The sequence below is a fragment of the Amphibalanus amphitrite genome, unplaced genomic scaffold (genome assembly GCF_019059575.1).
Source record: "Amphibalanus amphitrite isolate SeventyFive unplaced genomic scaffold, NRLGWU_Aamphi_draft 000036F_arrow, whole genome shotgun sequence".
NCBI classification, from domain to species: domain Eukaryota; kingdom Metazoa; phylum Arthropoda; class Thecostraca; order Balanomorpha; family Balanidae; genus Amphibalanus; species Amphibalanus amphitrite.
The window spans coordinates 406,381-423,118 of record NW_024881532.1 but is presented as its reverse complement, the minus strand read 5'-3'; the positions used below and the strand labels follow the sequence as shown (position 1 = coordinate 423,118).

General features: G+C 46.3%; 2 protein-coding genes across 2 annotated transcripts; both read right to left on the bottom strand.

The window, feature by feature from the left end:
* Window positions 1–3,466: 3,466 nt before the first annotated feature.
* LOC122372441 (protein delta homolog 2-like) lies at window positions 3,467–6,278 on the bottom strand. The gene is made up of 5 exons (XM_043349610.1): window positions 6,192–6,278; window positions 5,626–5,820; window positions 5,148–5,325; window positions 4,661–4,755; window positions 3,467–3,756 (listed from the first exon to the last, which is right to left on the bottom strand). Exons 2-5 carry the CDS (start codon window positions 5,816–5,818, stop codon window positions 3,467–3,469), a joined length of 756 nt encoding a protein of 251 aa, XP_043205545.1. The 5' UTR covers window positions 5,819–5,820; window positions 6,192–6,278.
* A 200-nt stretch (window positions 6,279–6,478) lies between these two features.
* LOC122371697 (fibropellin-1-like) lies at window positions 6,479–14,632 on the bottom strand. The gene is made up of 5 exons (XM_043348241.1): window positions 14,257–14,632; window positions 10,417–10,597; window positions 9,522–9,756; window positions 7,094–9,120; window positions 6,479–6,792 (listed from the first exon to the last, which is right to left on the bottom strand). Exons 1-5 carry the CDS (start codon window positions 14,310–14,312, stop codon window positions 6,661–6,663), a joined length of 2,631 nt encoding a protein of 876 aa, XP_043204176.1. The 5' UTR covers window positions 14,313–14,632; the 3' UTR covers window positions 6,479–6,660.
* Window positions 14,633–16,738: the final 2,106 nt, after the last annotated feature.

Below are 16,738 nucleotides of genomic sequence, written 5' to 3'. Positions count from 1 at the left end.
TTATCTTTGGATGTTACGGTGTCTGATGGCTGTCCTCCAGAACCTCAGCAAGCGTGACTGCCCGTGAAGAATGCCTCTGAGGGCACTCGGTGCCTACGTATTTGGTACACAAATGCGGACCAATTGTTGAACAAGAGGGATGATTTGTGCATGACTATTTGTGGTGAAGATCCCGATATCATTTTCATCACTGAAGCGCTACCGAAGGTGCGGATGTCGTCAGTGCCCCTTGTCTTGTTCTCTGTGCCTGGTTATGAAGTGCACACCAACTTTGATGATACCAATTACCTTGGCATTCGAGGCATATGCATCTATATTCATCATCGACTGAAAGTTTCCAACGTACATTTTCCAGATTCAAGATTTAAAGAGCAACTTTGGGTACAATTGTGCTTGGAAAACAATGACGTGCTACTTGCCGGATGCATTTATCGCAGCCCCTCAGGCGACCCCCATCGAAGTGTTGATGATTTGTCTTGCTTACTCCAAAATGCGATTTCTCTCAAGCACACTCACCTGCTCATTGTTGGGGATTTTAACATTCCTCAGATTGACTGGGAAAACAACTTTTGCAGCGCATCTGAAGCACATTTTGCCAACAAGTTTTTGTCTGCCGTTCAGGATGCATTCCTGTTCCAGCATGTCACCAAGCCTACCAGATTTAGAGAGGGTTGTAGGCCTAGTATACTGGATTTGGTGTTTACAAATGATGAGAATATGATAACAAAGATCAAATATTGTCCTGGATTAGGAAGGAGTGATCATGTGCTACTGAAATGCGATATTGCCTGTTACAACAAAAAATGTTCTTCTGCCGGCTTGAAATGGAATTTTCACCGCGCTGACTTCACGGCCTTGCGTGTAAAACTACATGCAGTTGACTGGAGCTGTTTGTCAACCATGAGTGTAGACGCGGGCTACAAGTGGTTTAGGAGCAAACTTGAATCGCTGATGAGTGAGTGCATACCCAAAGCAAGAAACGTCAAGTCTAAAAAGAACGTTTACATGAATAGCCGTTCACTAAACCTCAAGAAGAAGAAGAAGGTACTGTGGTCAGTGTACATGAGAACGCAAGACCCCATCGACTATAGCAGATATAAGATTTGCAGAAATAAGCTTAGGACATTGACTCGCCAGTTAAGGAAAGATTTTGAAGCTAAGATATCAGCAAACATGAAAGAAAACCCGAAGGCTTTTTGGAAATATGTGAACAGCCGCCGTAAAGTTAAATCAAGTATTGGTGATCTAAGAAATGACCAGGGCCAGCTTGTTAGCGAGGAAAAAGAGAAGGCCTCGCTCCTGAATGACGTCTTCTCAGGCGCATTCACTATTGAAAAAACGGATGTCGTGCCACAACTAGCAAACCGTTACACAGGGCCGCCGCTGATCGATATACCAGTCAACCTTTTCACAGTGAAGCAAAAGCTTAAAGCACTGAACCCCAATAGTGCCCCCGGAGCTGATGACATTCACCCCCGCGTTTTAAGGGAGTTGAGTGGTCCTCTCTCCCTTCCCTTGACATTACTGTTCCGAAAATCGCTTGAAACTGGGTCTATTCCTGCAGACTGGAAGCACGGTAAAGTCATACCAATCTTTAAGAAAGGTGAAAAGGAAGACCCAAGAAACTATAGACCTGTCAGCCTCACATCTGTTCCCTGTAAGATTCTCGAGTCGCTCATTCGTGATTGTTTAATGGACCATTTGCTGTCAAATGACCTGCTGTCCAAGGACCAACATGGCTTCCGCCCGAAGCGATCTTGTGATACGCAACTGCTTGACTCTATAGACTCATGGAGCCGCCTGTTGGAGGACAAGACGGAGGTCGAAGTGATTTACCTTGACTTCCGAAAGGCGTTCGACTCCGTCCCACACAAGAGACTGATAGGCAAGCTGCGCTGTTATGGTATTGGTGACCGAGTGTTGTCTTGGATTGAATCATTCCTGGAAGACAGAATGCAGCAAGTGTCCCTATATGGAAACCTGTCAGACTTGGTCCCTGTGCGCAGTGGTGTGCCCCAAGGCTCAGTGTTGGGCCCATTGCTCTTCTTGCTCTATGTCAATGACTTGCCAGATGCTGTCACTTCAAATGTGCGAATGTTCGCAGATGACACAAAGCTGTTCTCAGGCATCTCTTCTGAACATGATGTGCGGACATTGCAGGCAGACCTGAACGCCCTCGTGGAATGGTCTAGAACTTGGCAGCTGCCATTTAACGAGAATAAGTGCAAAGTGCTTCATGTTGGTGCAGCCAAGGACCACCACTCATTTCAAATGGGGTCGGACAGACTGACAAACACGTCAGTCGAGAGAGACCTGGGTGTGCAGGTCGACTCAATCTTGAAGTTTCGACAGCAAGCGTCTACGGCGGTCTTCAAAGCGTCTCAAGTTCTTGCGGTCATCCGCCGGTCCTTCGCCTTTTTAGATGAATTTACCCTGCCTCTTCTGTTCAAATCTCTCGTGCGGCCTCACCTGGAGTTCAGCAGTCTTGTTTGGGGTCCGTTCAATAGAGCTGATCAGAAGGCAGTCGAAAGGGTTCAAAGAAGAGCCACCCGGTTAGTGGTGAGCATCCGCCACCTTCCATATCCTGAAAGGCTGAAGAGACTGAAGCTCCCGTCACTGTACTATCGGCGTAGACGCATGGATATGATTCACGCATACAAGATGCTGCACGGCCACGTTGATACTGATCCTTCAGAGCTTCTGGCAACGAATCCTGAAAGGCGAACTCGGGGTCACACACTTAAACTACGGAAGCCTCGTGCAACCTGCCGTGCCAGACTGAATTCATTTTCTGTGCGGTGTATTAACGATTGGAACGGGCTTCCAGCAGAAATTGTACATTCGCCCTCAGTCAACGTCTTTAAGAACAGGCTGGATGCACACTGGGAGTCGATCTGGTACTCCACTCCTGTAACAGACTGAGTACTAAGTGAAGTTATGGAAATCGGCGAGAACGGGCCCTACAGGACATCGTGCCTCTTGCCCCGATAACACGAAGATGAGATGAAGATAGCCAAAATGGGGTCCCTGGCTCACAATTACCGGTTTCGGCACTCACAACATCGACAAATGCCTTAAATCGGAAATATTGAATTTCAAAATTGCAGCATTTTGATTCAGAGGGGCTAATGCTTAGGAATACCCCTCTGAATGTGTGACGTCAGCGCAGATATCTAATGATTTTTAAATGTTTGACTAAAACGTTTTGTAGCACGCGGTGGCATATGCTATTTGCGCGCAACATCTGCCGCAAACGCCGCACTTCTAAAATAAAGTCGCTAGAAACAGCGGAGATCCCAAAAAAGTAAACAAAAGTAAAAGTCTAATATCTTGAAAACCGGTGAACATTTTTCGGTGAAATTTGGTAGATATTCGTTTTCGCTCTTTCTGAACCGAGCGACATCACTTTCATGCCAATTCATTAACTCTTTTGAAGGTGGGAGGGTCCCTTTAAAGGGTAAATCCACTAAGAAGGAAGTGGTTTGCTACCTGAGATTCGGGCCCAGCCGGGCCGGCGGCGGCACTGGCAGGTGAACCCCGCCGGGCTGGCCTCGCTGCGCGTGCAGTTGAACCCGGCGCCGCACACATCCCTTTGGCTGGGGCACGGGTCGCGCGCCAGCTGACACAGCCGACCGCTCCACGCCGGCGGGCACAGACAGCTGAACGAGGTGCCGGGTCGCCGGCGGCAGGTGGCGCCGTTCTGACAGGGCCGCCGGGCGGCACACGCGTCGGCCACCACACAGGAAGGGTTCGTGTCTGACGGCACACGGGCACACGGCACAGTCGGCCGCAGCGCTGCAGCTCCGCGCCGCACGTCAGCGGGGCACGGCCGGCCCGCAAAGGACGTCCCTTGGAGCAAAAACCGATCTTAACCCTTCTCTTGGGCATCACAGCATTCCATAAAGCACAGCACAGTAACCTTGCAGTTAGGCACATTCGCTTTCGATCGAATAAAAGTAAAACAATTAGCACCACCGCTAATTGAACATAGCAGCGCTGTTATCATTAGATGCATACATCATGAGATAGGTATAGGTATTTATCTATTTATCATCTTGTCTAGCTGAAAGCTTCGACAGCTCACCTCCAAGTCGATGCCAAGGAAAAAGGATGACGAATGGGATATCGAAATTCGTAGAAGCAGTTGATGGCGGTAGCATATACGAGTATGCACATGTGCAATTATCGCATCCACATAATCGCACAAATAATCGACAGATGTCATTAGAAGTCAAAGCCAGTCAAAGCTCAGAATGTAGCCATTGATAATCTAGAACTGCAAACTTCGTTTATTTAATTAATGGGTGCTGCATTAGCATGCATATAGGCAATAAGGAATTACTCGCTTTTATTGAACAAAACAAATACCTACCGCAATTCCTCTGCGAACTACATTCTGAGTTACTGCGAATCCACCCAACGTCTCGTCTCTGATATGTCATATGTCACTGGGGTGGTGGAAAGTTGTTCATTTGTATTTATTCACGTGCACAGGGCTTATGCAGCATGTATAAGCAAAATGTCAGAGTGTCAGACAAGTAGTCCGGAATATAATTAACAACATGTACAATAAATGAGCATATAATATGGTCGGATAAATACACACAACCACAATGAGAAACATAAAATCTATTTTACTGTCATATTATGTGGCCAATACCTGATTTCATGGTCCAGCCGGGTTTGGAGCTGCAGCCGCAGCGATGCCCGGAGGCGTGTGTCGGGTCCCGGCGGCACTTCCAGCCAGTTCCGCACCTGCCACACACAGCCAGTGCATCAATACACGTAACATACCTATTCACGGTCCCGGCGGTACTTCCAGCCAGATCTGCACCTGCCGTACCCAGCCAGCACATCAGGTACTCAGCTCACACGCAATACATTCACGTTTTTTTAATATACGTTTGTTCCCATGAGGGGTATACTTATTTGTAAGCCAATTTGTCTGAAACACTCAAGGCTGTATTCTATTTTTACAGCTGTTTATATGCCTTACATATAACCGTTTATATGAATCTCCTTATAACCCTCAGGAAAAACCAGTTGGTTAGCAAATTATTGCGTATTTAGCCGCCCGAGTGAATCATTTGCCACTGTGAGTAGCTCTGACCATATTCGTTATACCGACACCCCGCCCTGCGACTGACCTGTTGAGGGCGGTGGTGCACGGGTCGTTGGGCTCCTCGCAGTGCCGGCCGCGCCACGCCGGACTGCACGTGCACGTGTACTCGCGGCCAGACTCGGCTGAAGGGGTGCACGTGCCGCCGTTCTGACACGGCGGCTTCGCCTTACACCGGTCCTTGATGATGCAGCGCGGATCAGAGGCTGGTGGCGGTGGTAAAGAGAGGAGAGGGAGAGGAAATGATAAGACAGATGAAGGAAGAACGTTGTAAAATGTGCAACGAAAGAAATGAGGAATGCAAGAAGTTCGATTGTGCTAACATTTTCGATAGGTATCCGTCAGGCGTCCATCATGCATCAAAAGCATTATGGTGCCGTAGCCGCATTGATGTGCTGGAGAGGGTGTGTCGCTTTTAAAAAGTCAGATGCTTCATTACATTTTTTTCTCTACAAAATACTTATCTTGCAAAATACACTAATCCTTGTGCGTTTCAGTGGTCTGACCTGACTTGGCGGCGTATCCGGGGTGGTTGCGGCAGTTGCAGCGGTAGCCGGCCACCGACTCGGGGTTCCGTGAGCACGTGAAGCCGGCGCCGCACAGCCGCGCACCGGTCGCCCGGGAGCCGCACGGGTCGAGCGGCTTCTGACAAACCTGGCCCGTCCAGGCGCTCGGACACTGACACTTGAACAGCCACATACCTGGCGGCGGGGATACCGGGCCCGCTGACAACAGCTCCGAAACGGTTTTAAGCACAATATAGGTAATCTTGAGCTTAGGTACAGAAGCCAAGTCGTATGCTTAAATTAATGATATTCGTACGTTCATTTTTTTTATGAATTCTGCTTCACATATATGTTACGAATGGAATTTTATTGTTTTCCTCTAATCCTAGCTTAATTCTCAATGCATTAGATGCAAAAATACTAAAAATAGTTGCATCGCTTGACGCTTAGGTAAAATTACCTACCTATCATGGTCCACAAAATTTTTCATACGAGTAACTAGACCGTAGATCTTGAATATTCAATTGGCATGACCATCACAAGTGTAGTTGTACACTGTCACTTACCACGGCCTGTAGGGATGCAAGTGCCTCCGTTTCGGCAGTGGGTGCCCTTCGTCTTACAGTAGTTCGTAACCTTGCACACCGGGTTGGTAACTGCAACGCGTTGTAATATATAAATTTCCACAGGAACTTCTCGACTTGGAGTACGATATACCTAAGAGTAAACAAAAATGCCTATATTTTAAGATTTAATATTATTAAGGCTAACTAAACCGAGTTAAAATTGTGGACACCAAATCTTAAGGGCAGTGTTACAAGCAATGCCCACCGATCGAAAATTAACGTTGTAATTGAATTGTCGTTATAAATTGCGTCTGAGCTGAGAACAAGTCTATGTTTAACGTTCGCAACATTCATTATTCATGACAAAAACGTGTCTTTTCTTAGTGCTTATGTAAAAATACCCCAATTTTTGTTTCCTTTCGTTCGATGCACGTCAAATACACTAATAATGCAGTTTGGTTGCTCGTCACTACTGGCCTGAAGTGGCTCCCCAGCCGGGTCTGCTGCCGCAGTCGCACGAGTAGCCGGCAGGGGAGGTGGGGTCGCGGGAGCACGCGAACCCGTTGCCGCACTCCAAAGTCTTGCACGGGTCGCGGGCAAACTGCGAAATGATGCGCAAATGTTTCTTGTGATATTGAAATGCAATTATGCATTTCAATGAAGATAGTTATGCATTTACCTAATAACCACCCACTTATCTCCCTCTCTTGCACTCTGTCTGTCTCTCTCCCTCCCTTCCTCCTTCCCTCCCTCCTCCTCTCTCTCTCTCTCTCTCTCTCTCTCTCTCTCTCTCTTTCTCTCTCTCTCTCTCTCTCTCTCTCTCTCTCTCTCTCTCTCTCTCTCTCTCTCTCTCTCTCTCTCTCTCTCTCTCTCTCTCTCTCTCTCTCTCTCTCGATGCTTACCTGACACGTCTCTCCTTGCCAGGCTGGTGGGCACCGGCAGTCGAATCCTTTCCGCGTATCATAGAGGCAGGTGGCACCGTTTTGGCACGGCCCCTTCTCCGTGCAGAGATTGACGTGAGACGAGCATGAGCTGCCCTCCCAGTCTTTGGTGCAGATGCATTTAAATCCGGTACCGGAGACGGCGCACTGGCCGCCGTTTTTGCAGGCGCGTGTGGCCTGACAACGTTGCAGTGCCGGAGGGATGACCGGCTTTGGCGGGACCTGGCACGTCACACCGCTGAAACCGCCTCGACACAGGCATTTGTACGCTGTGTTGCCAAATTCCTCACAGGTGCCGCCGTTTTGGCACAGCTTGAGCTTGATGCAGTTCTGGAGGGCGGTGTTGACGGGTTTGGGGGGAATTTGGCAAGACATGCCCGTATATCCAGTAACACAGGCGCATTGGTACGTGCTGGAAGTCGCCTCTTTGCAAGTGCCTCCGTTTTTACACAAGTCAGCTTTTTGACACCGTTCAAGTTCACGGTTTACAACCTTATCGCAGAGATTTCCCTTCCAGCCTTCAGCACACGCACATTTAAAGGCATTACCAGCAGGTAAGCACGTGCCTCCGTTTTTGCACAAGCCAGCTTTTTGACATAGTTCAAGCTGATGGTTTACAACTTTGTCACAAAGGTTTCCTTGCCAACCATTAGCACACGCACATTTAAAGGCCTTACCAGCAGGCAAGCACGTGCCTCCGTTTTTGCACAATCCAGCCTTTTCACAGAGTTCGAGCTGACGGTTTACAACTTTGTCACAAAGGTTTCCTTTCCAACCATTAGCACACGCACATTTAAAGGCGTTTCTAGCAGGTAAGCACGTGCCTCCGTTTTTGCACAAGCCAGCTTTTTCACATAGTTCGAGCTGACGGTTTACAACTTTGTCACAAAGGTTTCCTTTCCAGCCATTAGCACACGCACATCTAAAGGCGTTTCTAGCAGGTAAGCACGTGCCTCCGTTTTTGCACAAGCCAGCTTTTTCACATAGCTCGAGCTGACGGTTTACAACTTTGTCACAAAGGTTTCCTTTCCAACCATTAACGCACGCACATTTAAAGGCGTTACCAGCAGGTAAGCACGTGCCTCCGTTTTTGCACAATCCAGCTTTTTCACATAGTTCGAGCTGACGGCTTACAACTTGGTCACAAAGGTTTCCTTTCCAACCATTAACGCACGCACATTTAAAGGCGTTACCAGCAGGTAAGCACGTGCCTCCGTTTTTGCACAAGCCAGCTCTTTGACATAGTTCAAGCTGACGGTTTGCAACTTTATCACAAAGATTTCCTTTCCAACCATCAGCACACGCACATTTAAAGGCGTTGCCAGCAGGTAAGCACGTGCCTCCGTTTTTGCACAAGCCAGCTCTTTGACATAGTTCGAGCTGACGGTTTGCAATTTTATCACAAAAATTTCCTTTCCAACCATCAGCACACGCACATTTAAAGGCGTTACCAGCAGGTAAGCACGTGCCTCCGTTTTTGCACAAGCCAGCTCTTTGACATAGTTCGAGCTGACGGTTTGCAACTTTATCACAAAGGTTTCCTTTCCAGCCATTAGCACACGCACATCTAAAGGCGTTGCCAGCAGGTAAGCATGTGCCTCCGTTTTTGCACGAGCCGGCTCTTTGACACAGTTGAACCTGGCTGCTTACCGAGCCCCCAGCCACATCTGGTGTTTTGCAGCCAACGCCTTTCCATCCGGGGGGACACAGGCACTTAAACTCGCGGTCTCTAAGCGGCACACACGTCCCGCCATGTTTGCAGAGTCGGTATTTGATGCAGCTCTGCAGTGCCACGTTGCGCTCCTCAACGACGGCGGCTCTCCACTGGCACCTGTTTCCCCGCCAGCCCGGAGCACAGTCGCACTGGAACCGGAACCCTTGCGAACGGCAGGTGCCGCCGTTTTTGCAGATTCGCATGCGGACGCATACGTCCATGGCACTGGAGCGTTTGGTCCGTCGCAAGGATCTCGTGCAGGTAGGAATCAGGTCTGTGGGTCGATTGGAACAGTCAGTCGTCTTTCGGTAGTGCTAGGTCGAAAACTCTAACATACGCTCAATAAAAGTCTAGTGAATTGGATGTGAGCCTAAACTAATTTAGTACACAACAAATATGTAGAGTAATACAAACTTTACATAGAGTCATCACTTATTTCACCATAAAAGTTTGAGCAAAAACATATTTATTGAGAGACCCAGAGCATCAAAATTCAAAATAATTACCCCCGATGCACTGAAATCCTACCGCTTTGAAATAAATGCCCATAGAAAGTGTACAAGAAAGGGTGAGGTTAAAACCACAATGGAGTAAAAATACTCGTATACTGAACGAAGCCATGGTCGTGTTTTGGCCGATCTGCCGTTCCCGGTATAGGTAGGTAGAGGTCCGCACCTGACACCGCCGTCCAGCCGGGCCGGGCCTCACAGCCGCAGCCGAGTCCCAGCGGCCGGTCGGGGTCGCGCCGGCACCGCCAGTCGGCGCCGCACGGGTCGTGCTCGGCGCACGGGTCCCGTTCCGTCTGACACGAGTCGCCGCTCCAGGCGGGCCGGCAGCGACAGCGCTGCTCGGACGAGGCCGTCACCCCGGCACCAGAGGCGTTCCGGTAGGCGGCCTCAGTGTCCACCATCTTAGGTGGCGGCGGACGGGAACAGAAAACGCATTGGTAGTTGGTGGGGACTCGCAAATAGAATTCTTATCTTTCTCAAATGTGAGTATACATGTAGCTACATACGGTTGTGCATCAATCTAATAAAAATCAAATGCTTGATTCACAATACAATTGAAATTTGGGATAAAGCATCGAAGCTCGCCAACGTTTAACATTTCTTTCTTTCAGATGCTGATTTACCTCATTAGTTACAAGTTAACCTGCACTTTCATTCTTACTACGGATAAAACAGGGATGACAGTGCTTGTTGTGACGAACTAAAACAACAAACATTACATTTGCCTAAAAATTAATTATCTTCATAAATAAAAGTGAATGTAATCGCCAATCGGATCCCGTAGATCAAACGGTGCCAATCAAATTTGTTTTGCTTTTTATAAGACGATCAGGTACCATGAAAATATGGTCAGTAAAGAACACTGATAATTGAAAATACAAAAATGCGAGGGGGATAAAAATCAGAGTAAGGTCATTCGATAGGCAAGTTGCTATTTTTATGTTTCAGAAGTCTTTGGGTAAGCTCATTGAATGTCTTTTCAGATGTTTTGCATTTATGAGAAATGACATGCATGAATTACAGGCAGTATAAGTGGAACTCGGTGCGTTCATTGTACTTACAACGCAATCAGCTCTGCCTTGGTACTGTATATCGCAATGCAGGTTGTCCACAGGACATCGCAGCTCGCGCCGTCTGGTGTAGTTTTCAAACAGGACAGGATCGGGGTAGCACAGAGATGGCGGAGAACACTTCGGAATGGAGGGTGAGCGGCCTCCCGTATATGCATCATTTGCTATTGCCCTGTAAAACACGTCAGTAATGAGTAAAGTATTCCACGATAGATCGACCAAAGCTGTGCACCCTCATATTTTATTTTTCGCTCAAAATTCGTCTAGGGGGTTGTTTTGGGCCGGAAAGCCAGCTGTGGCGATAATTTTTTTTTTTCGACTAGCGGTTAACGAGATATAGCCTCGGGCAATTTCTGGAGGTCACGCTTCAACCCTATGTTTGGCGGCTCATAACTCAAAAACTATTGACTTTTGTATAAGGATAACTTTATGTCTTCCAACTCAAAATCAACCAAGGAAACTTTTGGCTATCTCGGATTTTCGATTTTCGAAAATTTTGGTCACGTGACCTCTTGACCTATTTTTTGAAGAGTGACCTTGACACTTTCCCACCTGAAAGTTAAAATTTGGTCTGATGACGATTCAAACCTTATCAATGGTCGTTCATATGCGACAATAAAAAACATGGCTATCGGCCTGCATTGACCTCAGGTCAGGTCATCTTTGTGACCTGCCCATTATAAGTCAATGGCAAAAGTACCGGCTAGGCCACTAAAACGCATCGGACTGGTACAGTTACTTCATAATCATACCATATTAGGTTATTATTGATCAGTCTGGTGCAATTTTGCATCAGTGACCCGCGGAAAGGTCATCCGAGGTCACATTATGACTCACGACATTCATATGCCTTTTATGTCTATATCTTTTGATAGAATAGGTATAGGGATTTGGGAAACACATCAATTAGTTCACTTTGGCCAGGCGCATCATGCCATACGCAGCCTTATATGTTAAGGTCATTTCGTGACCTTGACCTAGGGTCAAATTTTGGTCAAATTTCATATTTGACCTTTCGAAATAAAAACTTATACAATTCGATCCGACTGGAAAAAGCAAACACGATGGCGCTATTTTATACATCTGACTTCATAAACATAATAAGATATTGGCGAAAAACGTTTTTATTCCGTGAAAAATGTTTATTTTCAGCCAGATTAAATAACAATATTTTGGCGTGGTAAAGGCATTCGAGGTGCATAGACACGTTGGCGTAAGTACTTGTACCTAAGCAATTCACGCTCATATGACTCGGTGTTGCGGTCATTTCTACAGGTACCAATCTAAAAAAAAAAAAATAGCATAGGTAGAATATGTGATGATCAGCAGTTTCGTACATTTGGCATGAATAATAATCACTCACATAAAACATTTTCCTATGTACACCCTAATCGGCACGCACGGCACACAGCAAACCGACAACATATTCACAACAACACAACACAACATTGGTCCGATCCAACAGTGCAACTTTCCAAGCTCGTCTACTTTGTATGTGCTTATCTAAGACACTTTGACTTCCTTGCCCTCCCGATCTTCTGAAAGCTCGTGGACGCGGACTGTGGTCAGGTCAACTGGACAGAATCTGTGGTACTGTCTCGTCCCCTTCACAGTTTTGGCCCTGGCGAAGCGAGCTTGTGAGTGATTTATGTGAGTGATTATTATTCATGCCAAATGTACGAAACTGCTGATCATCACATATCTACCTATGCTATTTTCTTTAGATTGGTACCTGTAGAAATGACCGCAACACCGAGTCATATGAGCGTGAATTGCTTAGGTACAAGTACTTACGCCAACGTGTCTATGCACCTCGAATGCCTTTACCACGCCAAAATATTGTTATTTAATCTGGCTGAAAATAAACATTTTTCACGGAATAAAAACGTTTTTCGCCAATATCTTATTATGTTTATGAAGTCAGATGTATAAAATAGCGCCATCGTGTTTGCTTTTTCCAGTCGGATCGAATTGTATAAGTTTTTATTTCGAAAGGTCAAATATGAAATTTGACCAAAATTTGACCCTAGGTCAAGGTCACGAAATGACCTTAACATATAAGGCTGCGTATGGCATGATGCGCCTGGCCAAAGTGAACTAATTGATGTGTTTCCCAAATCCCTATACCTATTCTATCAAAAGATATAGACATAAAAGGCATATGAATGTCGTGAGTCATAATGTAACCTCGGATGACCTTTCCGCGGGTCACTGATGCAAAATTGCACCAGAGTGATCAATAATAACCTAATATGGTATGATTATGAAGTAACTGTACCAGTCCGATGCGTTTTAGTGGCCTAGCCGGTACTTTTGCCATTGACTTATAATGGGCAGGTCACAAAGATGACCTGACCTGAGGTCAATGCAGGCCGATAGCCATGTTTTTTATTGTCGCATATGAACGACCATTGATAAGGCTTGAATCGTCATCAGACCAAATTTTAACTTTCAGGTGGGAAAGTGTCAAGGTCACTCTTCAAAAAATAGGTCAAGAGGTCACGTGACCAAAATTTTCGAAAATCGAAAATCCGAGATAGCGAAAAGTTTTCTTGGTTAATTTTGAGTTGGAAAACATAAAGTTATCCTTATACAAAAATCAATAGTTTCTGAGTTATGAGCCGCCAAACATAGGGTTGCTGCGTGACCTCCAGGAATTGCCCGAGGCTATATCTCGAAAACTGTAGGTCAAAAAAAATTATCCTTGCCACAGCTGGCTTTCCCGCCCATTTCTACCATATACACCAATTTTGAGCGAAAAATAAAATATGAGGGTGTCAATTTATTTTTTTTTTTGGTCGATCTATCGTGGAATGCCCCAGACTTAGGTAACCCAATAGATTTTCTTTTATTTTCATTTTATTGAATATAAAGGCACAAAATATATAGCTTACAAATGAGCACATAAGTTATGTGACATAACAGAGAGGCAATATAACATAACCAAATTAACGGCTGTTTCATCAAGCCAGCCATCAAACCATTCTTTGAAAGACTTGTGTGTGGTCGTTCCGGGAAGCCGTTGCTGTGAGCTGACTGGTAGAGTTGCAAAGTTTTCCCAATGGGCTGCTACCGGCACCGCCCCGCCCCACAAACATTTTCTGGGATACCGGCATGCTACCACGTCCCAAGCAAAAAAAAAAAAAAAAAAAAAACGCCAAATTACCGGCATGATAAAAAACATGCATTCTTGATCCTGGCTTGCCCCTACATGAGATGTCACATTTTGGCAATTTCAGTAACCGCCCCACCCAACAGCCACCCATTGTCCAACTTATTACAATTCAATAGCCTCTTAGTGTCCAAAGTTTGATTGAATCATATGCTGATAATTTTTTGTGCAAAATCAAAAATACCGGCATGCTACCGGCAAGACATGCCAGATACCTACCACGAAAAAACCTGCGGTAGTGAAAAATTACCGGCATGCCGGTAGTGCGGTAGGGAAATTTTGCAACTCTACTGGCGTAGGTATTTATCCGGCGCTAAATATCCATAACATTTTCACACCATCTTGGACATGGAAACTAGTTTTTCGGAGCGGCTCTGCCTGACAGTTATACTGTGCCGCAAGGCAGCGCCGACAGAACGCCTGTTAGGTAGGCTGTTCCGCAGGGCACTGCGCCACCGCGGGCTTTTGCGCTTCGGGCTGCGTTTGAATGGTGATAGACAATTACGAATTGCAGGGAGTCTTGTGCATGCTGATTGATGCTGCTCGAGTATGAACAGTGTTGAGCCCATGAGCCAGAGGAACACAACGCTGTTTGAACATTAAATGTGTTGTGCTGACTTGATTTAGAGTAACAGGCAAGAAATTAATGATCAGCTTACCGTGAAATAAAAATCAGCAATACCGCTGACACCGCAAGTTTGCTGTAGTCACTCATGACGATATCTTGATCTTATCAAGTAAATAATATATAAAACAATCATGTAGAAAATGGAACACATGTGAATATTACCGATCATGGCTAATTCAGTGTAATGTAACCGTTTCAGATCCCTTTTCTCGATATTTACTGCCACGACGTATTTTCCCATGAAAACGGTTAGCAATAATCAATTGCTATCTGCTGTTCGTACTTCAATAACATAGGGTATCCCTTAATTCATTTCATCTTCATTAATGTTCATGAAATATTTAAAATCCGGCGCTAAATATCCATAACATTTTCACACCATCTTGGACATGGAAACTAAACGCAATGGAGCATTGCGTCAAATATGTCACAACGTTTTACAAAGAGTTCAATGCGTGACAAAATATCAAAAGTACTTTAGATTGCGAGAGCAACCGCAGGATAGGTCAAAGGAGGATATGCGCCCGGTGCGAAATCACGTTCACTGGACATGGTCTGCTATAAATTATTACCTTCGCGATATAAAACAATTGAAATTCGTTAAAAGGTTGCATGGTCTGTTCAACTATAGGTATGTAGGTAAGTACAATCACTTTAGCTTCAGAATGCACTTTTCCGGAGGAACGCCTGTTACTAAGCTTCTTGGCTTCAAGGATATAATATCAAGTCAAGCTTTACTTATGTTTTATTTAGGCATAAAAATGACATCTTTAAGAAAAGAAAGGAAACCAATTTATGCCTTTCAGTCGAGATGGGCTTTGGTGGATTTGTGGAGCTTTAGTGGATCCCGATCCGCTATCCATCCGCGGGGGCCGGGGGTGTACTGATAGCAGTAAACGGTGATGGTATGCCTACTAATATAACTATACCTAGGTGTGTGATTCTTATCCGTGGGTCATAGTTCGTGCAATATAACTAAAGCGTCATGGAATAAACGTCATTTATATTGAGCTACATTACAATGCGTCCAACACTCGACAGATCGACCCCGATCAAACCCAAGATACCTATAAGAAACAGGTAGATCCGATGTTTGAAAGTAAAGCCCCAGTCACAAATTTGAAGCACCTGTGACATTTCCTGACACCCACGTGACTATTGTATTAACTTTTGTGTTTTGCGATGTTTTGACCTTATTTAAAGTACTGAAAGCTCAAAATGTATGATTAATGTTGTTTAAAGCAGCATTTTAATAATTATGTTTGTAAATTATCGATAAGCTGCTTATAGCAGGTCACGTGATTGCTACCAGATTATGTGCTCAGAAAGCATCTTTTCAACTTCGATTTTGAATAATTTTTACCTCCTTTGAGGCCAAATGGTGGACGGTTTGAGGCACACGATGAAATGCTGAATCTATTGATACCAAAATTTATTCGTTTTTTGCATTTTTAGACTAGTATATCCTGGCTCAAACTTTGACCAATTTGTGTGTAAACCCTATGGTGAAGGGAAAACTTCACGCCCAGCAGGCGTCATTACAGTGCTACCAAATCGTGTTTGGTGGGGGTCGATCAAACCAACCGCTGAACAATGTCACACTCGCGTTGCCATGGTGACGACCAATAACTGGGGGTCGCCCATGGTGGCAATACAACTCTCCGAACCTCACACCTCCCCCCAGGTCGGTCCGTATGTCTTCAGCCTCGGATCGACCTGGAGTCTCTCTGGGGGCTGACGTCGTCGGCTGCTCCGTCGTGGGGAGAGCTCAGACTCGCCCAGAGAAAACCGCACCGTCTTGCGGCTTACCGGAGCCGGGGTCGGTGACAACGTCTCGCGTCTTCTCTGGCTCGGATCTGCTCGGCTTGGATCTGGATCTGCTCGCTGGGTCGCGACGATCCCACGGAATGGCCGGACATGCCTGCGGTTACGCCATGGGGTGCGGCCACTAGGCGTCTTGATCAAGTAGCTTCTGTGGCTCCCGATCCCCACTACCTGGCCGGTCCTGTCCCATAGGCCTGTGTCCGGATCTTGCAGCGATACGTATGCTCCTATACGTAGAGGTCTCAGCGGCTTGGCGCTGGTGTTGTATGATTCTCTGGCTGCTGCTTTCATCTCCTCCCCCTTTCGGTCGCAGTCTTCCGCTGACCTCTGCCATCTCTGATCGAAGGCACGATAGTGCATGGGAACTGCCGACCGAACTGGATGTCCATACAACACCTGGGCGGGAGAGCGTCCGTCTCCTCGGGGCGTGTTTCGGATTTCCAGGAGTCCCCTGGCGAATTCGTCACAGTCTGTGTTTCCTGCGACAGACGTCTTCTGGAGCAGTCGCTTTACGAGTTTGACGGCTGACTCGGCGTGGCCATTCGCCTGGGGATAGTGTGGACTGGACAATATATGTTTGACTCCCCAGCGTTTCAGAAACTCCTTTGTGTGGTGCGCTGAGAACTGTGGGCCTCCGTCACTCCTCAAGACGTTCGGCACGCCTGTAGAGGAGAAAATCTCGCGTAGAG

Coding starts and splice junctions, on each gene's coding strand:
- LOC122371697 (XM_043348241.1), bottom strand. CDS start 14,312: ATGAGTGACTACAGCAAACTTGCGGTGTCAGCGGTATTGCTGATTTTT. Junction 9,757..10,416: donor AAGGCAGAGCTGATTGCGTT/GTAAGTACAATG, acceptor CCGCCACCTAAG/ATGGTGGACACTGAGGCCGC. Junction 6,793..7,093: donor GGCAAGGAGAGACGTGTCAG/GTAAGCATCGAG, acceptor ATCATTTCGCAG/TTTGCCCGCGACCCGTGCAA.
- LOC122372441 (XM_043349610.1), bottom strand. CDS start 5,818: ATGTGGCTGTTCAAGTGTCAGTGTCCGAGCGCCTGGACGGGCCAGGTT. Junction 5,326..5,625: donor CGGATACGCCGCCAAGTCAG/GTCAGACCACTG, acceptor CACCGCCACCAG/CCTCTGATCCGCGCTGCATC. Junction 3,757..4,660: donor CGGCTGGACCATGAAATCAG/GTATTGGCCACA, acceptor GTGTGCCGTCAG/ACACGAACCCTTCCTGTGTG.